General features: G+C 37.9%; 1 protein-coding gene across 2 annotated transcripts; it reads right to left on the bottom strand.

Annotated features, from left to right (window-relative positions):
• Positions 1 to 4,234: 4,234 nt before the first annotated feature.
• LOC149169469 (uncharacterized) lies at positions 4,235 to 6,456 on the bottom strand. Of its 2 annotated transcripts, XM_089427107.1 has the most exons (3): positions 5,157 to 6,456; positions 4,734 to 4,799; positions 4,235 to 4,481 (listed from the first exon to the last, which is right to left on the bottom strand). In XM_089427107.1, the coding sequence occupies exon 1, from the start codon at positions 6,279 to 6,281 to the stop codon at positions 5,844 to 5,846; it is 438 nt and encodes a 145-aa protein (XP_089283233.1). In that variant the 5' UTR covers positions 6,282 to 6,456; the 3' UTR covers positions 4,235 to 4,481; positions 4,734 to 4,799; positions 5,157 to 5,843. The 2 variants fall into 2 exon arrangements, with proteins under 2 accessions (XP_089283233.1, XP_089283234.1); XM_089427108.1 differs by lacking the exons at positions 4,235 to 4,481; positions 4,734 to 4,799 and adding an exon at positions 4,806 to 4,951.
• Between the last annotated feature and the right edge of the window lie 679 nt (positions 6,457 to 7,135).

Raw genomic sequence — 7,135 nt, 5'->3', positions numbered from 1 at the left:
TTGTTTTTGTATTTTTGCTTAAGTGGTTGGAGTTATTATGATTTTGTTTCTTATTAGGGTTGGACTGTGCAGGGGTAGTTCGAAGGGAAAGAAAGCTTGGGAAAGGTCAGGAGGGCTAGGAAAGGTTCCAGGGGATCCAGAACATCGTTCCACAGAAGTCCAAAATTTTCAGGTGCTCAGCAACTGAGTTTGCAGGCTTCTACAGGATGTCTACAGGGGATCCTACAGGATGTTCAGAGATTTCTACAGGAAGTCTGCTAACTTCTACAGGATGTGCTATGGTTGGAGTTTCGGGTGATGGAGGAGTGAAGGAGTGGTATGGGTGGATGGGTAAGGTGAAGGAGGAGTTGGTGGTGGCTCAGGGACAGAGATATGAGATGAGGAAAGAGTGGGTACAGTTGGTTGGTGAATAGAAGGGTGGAAGCAAGGAAAAGTTGAAAAGATGGAGCTACGTGAGAAGTAGATGGGTTGGAAGGCTAATGAGCTGAACAAAGGTCGGGCAAGTGGCTTCAGGTGTGGTGGAGAAGAAAAAGAATACGATAAAGTGATGCTATGCAGTGTAAAAGAAACAAATCCTCTATATCTTGCACAAAACTGAGAATTCCATCAACCTATTCTAACTGTGTTATTAAACCAATGAACAACAATGTAAAGTGTGGAGAAAAATTGTGCATGGTGTTGGAACGAAGCAGTAGTGCTCAAGAGCAGAATGCATGGATGGATCTACAATTGAAATGATTGTGTGGCAGCTTGCATGAAAGCATAAGACTACGTTTTTTGGTGGTTGGTACAACCCACACCCCCAATCTCTAAACAGAGATGGCAGTGAGTGCACTATCAACCTTTTTTGGAGCTCTAATGGATTACAATCCTCCTACTCTAATCTAAGCAACAAAAAGCACTGGAACTGTAAACTAATCCTACTCAATCACATAATAGAAATCAAATCAGCAGACTGTAAATTCTAAATGCATGTCAAAACAGAGGAATAAAGTGCTGAAAGGAAAGTTAAATAACAATACAAGGAAGAGGAGGTTTATTGCTCTCAGGTTGGGCCCTAACCTGAGAGCTATAGCTCCCTTAAGAACTCAGAATTGAATCCAAAGCTGCCTGCCTTTATTAAAAGATCATAATCATGAGTCTAACATCATGCCAAAACTGGCTTACACTGGCTAACCCAAATTGACTAATTGAAATGAGGTCTTAAGCCCTCTTATTTATACAATTTGAGGACCCAACAGTCCTCCTAAAATTTAGGGACTCAGCTGCCCAAGACTTGTAGTTAACAGCAGTCCTACTTGACTTGCTTGGCTGACCTTGTGCTGATTGATTTGGTGGCCCTTGAACTCCGAGCTGATGGTGGAGAATTCGAGGTAAGGGCCCATAAATGAAGGGGACACCTTCCTACAAATCCTCTATCTTGTTCTCCCACGAATTTGGCTGCCAAGTGCTCATTAAGACCTTCAATTTTGTCTCCAAGTTGACCAAAAAGGCTACACAAAGCACCTATTAGACTTGTTGTCATAATGACTAACCAAATTCACTCTATTAACATAAATATAATAAAAAACATGCAATAAACTAATGAGAATGGTGGATTAAGTCAAATTAGGAGGTTGAATGAGCCCAAATAATTGTCCATATTTGGGGCTCATCACACAACATTAATATTAAAGATAAATTTATGATTCTTGTCATTGATTAATTATTTTATGAATGACATGGAAAAATTTACTTTACCAAGTTGGATCTTTGTTTAGGATATCATCAAATAAGAACTAAGACTGAAGACATTCCATAAACAACATTTAGAACTCAAAGGGTCATTATGAATTTTTGGTCATGCCTTTTGGCCTTACCAATGCACCTTCTACATTTCAAGGTTTGATGAATTCCATTTTCAAAGCCTTCCTTCGAAAATTTGTGTCAGTATTTTTTGATGATATACTAATCTACAAGTCTTGAAAGGATCATGTTCAACCTATTTGGAGGGTGCTCAAGCTATTGGAGGAGAAACAATTATATGCAAAAAGCTCTAAATGTTTTTTTTATCTCATGAAGGTGCTAAGGTAGACCCTAGAAAAATTAAATCCATTAAGGAATGGAAAATTCCCACATCCATAAAGCATCTGTGAGGATTTATCAAGTTGACAGGGTATTATCGCAAGTTTTTCAAGAATTATGGCAGAATAAAGACACCTCTAACAATGTTACTAAATAAAAATGCATTTTCTTGGACACCTGAAGCAACAAAGGCCTTTGAACATATTAAAGAGGTAATGTGCCAAGCATTGGTCTTAGCTACAATAGACATCAAAAAGCTATTTATGAGAAGGAAATGTTGGCATTTCTACATGCACCTAAGAAATGGTGACCTTACCTAATGGGAAGACACTTCTAGGTAAAAATGGATCATGATAGTCTTAAATATTTTTTAGAACAAATATTGTCTTCAGAAGAACAACAAAAATGGGTCACAAATATGTTGGGTTATGACTTTGAAATCATCTACAAAAAAGGGAAGAAAAATTTTGTTGCAGATGCACACTCAAGAAAAGATGAGGATGTGGACACATTGTTTTGTGTCATTTCTATTACCCAACCAGATTGGATAAATGAGGCAAGGGATGAATCGAGGAATGACGAAGAAGTGTGGACACTCATTCAAACATTGTAGAAAGATCCCAGTACATCTTATACATTTAGATGGGAAAATGATTCGTTATGGTACAAAGATCACTTATACCTCTATAAGAATTTCCATGTCAAACAAAAGATTCTTCTAGAATTGAACACCTCTCCCTTAGGAGGGCACTCAGGATTTTTAAAAGCTTACGACAGGGTTAAGAAAGAATTTTTTTGGGATGGCCTTAAATCTAATATTCAAAAGTTTGTGGCAAAATGTTTGGTTTGCCAACAAAATAAAGTTGAGACAATTAAGACCCCAGGTCTATTAAAACCTTTATCCATTCCAAGTCAATGTTGGGAGGAGGTTTCAATGGATTTTATCACAAGTTTACCCAAGTCTGAAGGAAAGAGTATCATCATGGTGGTATTTGATAGACATATGAAGTATGCACACTTTTGTGCATTATCTCATTCATTTAAAGCCATTACAATTGCTAGTGTATTTATGCAAACAATCGAAAAGGTACATGGGAACAAAAAGATTATTGTAAGTGATAGAGATCCCATTTTCACTGGAAATTTTTGGACATAAGTATTTTCTTTTCCGTGTACTTAGTTAGCTCATAACTCATCTTATGATCCACAATCTGATGGGAAAAATGAGATAGTGAACAAATGTTTGGAAGGTTATCTTCATTGTTTGGTATCTGATAAACAGACACAATGGGTCAAGTGGTTGCCTCTGGCTAAATGGTGGTATAACAGTTCCTTCCATAATACAACAAAAATGACACCATTTATGGCACTTTATGGATATCATCCACCCTCCATCACATCATATTTAAAATAAAATTGTAAGGTTCAAGTAGTGGAAGATGACATCGAGCATCATCAACAAGTTCTCAAACTCTTAAAGGATAACCTCACTTTAGTGCATAATAGAATGAAACAACATGCATATCAACATCGCAGCAAAAGAAGTTTTGATCTAGGTGACTGGGTTTTTCTATGAATAAAACCATATAAACAAATGTCCATCAAGAAAGATAAGAAGGATAATAAATTATCACCAAAGTATTATGGTCCATACTAGGTGTTACAAAAGATTGGTACTATGGAATACAAATTTAAGGAGTAGTCTACCTAGGCGGTAGAATGGCTCGTTTTCCGGCACCGGCCGGAAAATCGTCCGGCTCAGGCCACCGGCAATGTCTTCACCCTCCACCACCATCTGGGAGCTCCGCCACCCTCCTTCTCCGCTTCTCCGCCACCCTCCCTGGCCATCCTGACATTCCCTGCCAAGGCCTGACAAGATATCGGATTCGAATGCAGAGAATGGAGCCTGACATCCCCTGACAGACTACCCGCGGTGTATTGTTCGGGAGCTCCTTATTCCGGTTCCATTCAAATTGTCACCCGCGCGCTAGTTTCTGAAACTAGTTTAACGAATAACAAGCGTGAACGAACAGCAGGCGTGACATCAGTTAGGAATACCATCTTCTCTGGTTTCTTTTCATTTATACATTGTTATTATTATTATCGTGCCTGAATAACAGTAAAATATCAGTATGTTCAGTATGTCTCATTGCAATTCGATTGACTGTACTTGCAGAATTTCAGAACCTTTTGATGATTCTCTCTGCTTCTCCTTCTCAAGCCGAGAGAGATGCGTAACCAAGACCTTATCTAAACTCTGAAATAACTTATAAATTGACTTCTGGCACAGCTGATAATTATGTGAGATGTGATAAGCCTGTCCATCACTTAGCACTAAGGAAAATACTTGCCTGCACTTGTAATTGAAGCTTCTTAAGGTACTCGATTGCTTCGTCAAGCATGGAGGCTTTGTCAGTCTGCCAGAACAGAAAATCCCATTAGAGGCAGTTAGCCTAATTCCATTATCAAGTCAGATTTATCTTAATCCACAAAATCTTGAGGATCTATATTAAAAAGTGCAATCCTAAATCTCTCATCTTATTTGTGATAGTTGGGTTGTGAACAAGTATCCTACGACACTGGACCAAAAAACCACCTGAAGGACCTTCATGAATTAAAGTTGTTTCTTACGCTTATTTTTTAAATGCTATAGGCAAACTGCAACTAACCTTATTAGAGTTCGGAATGAGATTCTGAAGGGCTTTCATTTTTTCGTTGATTCTATTCCTCCGCCTCTGTGTTACGCACAATAAAGCAAATATCAGATCCAGAATAATTACATTGAAATAAAAATGAAGTATAACAGTCAAAGGCAGTCCCTGATACAGGATAACCGAGAGCATCCGCTGCAATGACATAGAGACAAGAAGCCAGAAGGCAGCCTGGCCTGATCAGAGAGTGAACCGTTGTTAGAGATGCAAAGGATATCTCACTCGGGTTTACCCTAACCTTATTATAACCTTAATCTGACAAAAAAGCAGAGATGCTTTGTTGTGCTAGATTATCCCCTGTAAATTTTGAACATATTCTTTTGAATGTAAGAAGTATTCTCTCAACGAAAATAGAAATGGGGTCGGGTACGACAGTCGAACCTTTTCTGATAAATTGTGAACTTCAGCTGCCCGGCTTCTTTTTGAAGAAGATGTCCCAGTAGAACACTATTTAAAATTTTCAGCAGAATCTTCTCGCGCCTTCTGTAATTACATAAATTAAGTAATTGGCAAAAAGAATAACCTCCATTTTGTAGGAGGGCCGGGAAAGAAGGAAATCATTCATTTACAAGACGAGAGGGTTTGGGCATTCCTCAAACATTTCAGAAACAAGAATTGTAGTAAATATGAAAATCATGAATTAGCTTCCATGTAATTTAAGAACCTTAAGTCTGTAATGACGCATCACTTTCCCCATTTAGCAAAGAAAAAGAAAAATGGAAAAGTATTCTCATTGGTAATAACATTTATGTTATAGAACCTGGGACGAAGCATAGTTACATGTATCAGTGATTTCAGATTCAAAAAGACTGATGCCTGTAAATCTTTTACAGGAGAGCACAATCAAGTGTGAGTTTCGATAGAAACAAAATGAAGTTGTTTCTTTCGCTGCGGACTACCAAATGCTTCATTTGACATTGCTGCTGCTGCCAACTTCTCTTTCTCAAGTTTTGAGACACGTTTGACCAAAATCTTACCTAGACCTTCCTCACTATTTTCATTATGGTGGTTTTGCTTTCTCTGCACTGGCTCAACAACATCGGAGGCATTCTTCACTGCAAGAATCTCTTATTCAAGCTCAGTTACATGCTCCAGGGGAATAGTACTGAGGTCACTATCCAGGCTTTTGATGTTCAGAATATCAAATTTGCTCTTCATTTCGAGTGTCTTATTCTCAGTTGAAAATACATTTGTATCTCTGTTCTCTTTATCATATTCAGTGTCAATACCATCTACTGGATTCAAATCAATTTCCATGCTTTGTTTCTTGGACAATCCTGATTTTGGCTGATGCATCTTTGTATATTTTTCTCCTATGGGAGTTAACTGTTCTCTTTCTGGCACATGGATCTTTTCAACCAAGATTGCATCCAAACCTTCAGCATTGTGTTGTTCTGATTCTGCTAGTTTTGCTGGTTTTTCTGATACATGGATCATTAGTTCAGCATGTTTTATAATTTTTCTGCCAAGCTCAGAATTCGTAATGGAATTAGAGTTTGTACACATCTTACACTGCCCATCTTTCTTCGATGTCCTCAGACCTGATAACGTGCTCAGGCTCACAATCTCTCCATTAAAGCCCTTTGACAACAACTCACCAAAATGCTCGAGATTTAATTTGAGTTACTCTTCCTCAAGGGAGAATACTCCTCCTGGTAAAAGAAAAAGGTGTTGTGTGACAACAGATAGGTGGCAAAATTTGCGTTGTTTAAATGATATCTGACAGATTTTCAGGGAACAACTTCATGTCTCAGATTTTATGGAGAAGAATCAGCAACTGTGGAGTATATATCAGATTTTGAGGCATTGGGTCAGCAATCAACTGTGGATCTAATTCAGATTTGAAGCATTCCATTTCATCATTTCCAGATTTCCTGTAACATGCCAGAGATTGTTTTATTTTAGTTTATTGTTAGGATTTCATTCCTTAAAGCTGGTGGCTTTATTTCTCTGTAAAGTTGATAATTTTCAATGTAATAGGGGTTGCCTTTCGGACCAAAGGGAGTAGTCTACCAAAAATCAAAGAAAAGGGTGTTGATTGCTTTGCTAAACAAAATCTAACCCATGTAGCATGCTTACAATAAATCCTCACTTAATTATATTATATGACTTGTCAAGATCAAATTCAAGGAAGTGAGCCTTCTTACTCATTTCCCTGGCCAATTTGATGCTCTGCAAGGTGATAATATTCTTTCTTATGATTTTGGAAGCTTGCGACTTGAATCATTTTCTTAAAATGTTTGTAATAACCTTGTGGGAGATATTGAGGAGGGTTATAGGCCTCCAGCCTCAAATTTCTTGGCATAGTAACATACTACAATGTTGACATCATCATAGTTTTGTTAGGATATTCCGACACA

The sequence above is a fragment of the Pinus tabuliformis genome, chromosome 4_2, assembly GCF_031772625.1.
Source record: "Pinus tabuliformis cultivar Carrire ecotype Pingquan chromosome 4_2, CPIR1, whole genome shotgun sequence".
Taxonomy (NCBI): domain Eukaryota; kingdom Viridiplantae; phylum Streptophyta; class Pinopsida; order Pinales; family Pinaceae; genus Pinus; species Pinus tabuliformis.
The sequence above is the reverse complement of the archived record's forward strand: the minus strand, read 5'-3'. Positions and strand labels throughout refer to the sequence as shown.

Coding starts and splice junctions, on each gene's coding strand:
- LOC149169469 (XM_089427107.1), bottom strand. CDS start 6,281: ATGTGTACAAACTCTAATTCCATTACGAATTCTGAGCTTGGCAGAAAA.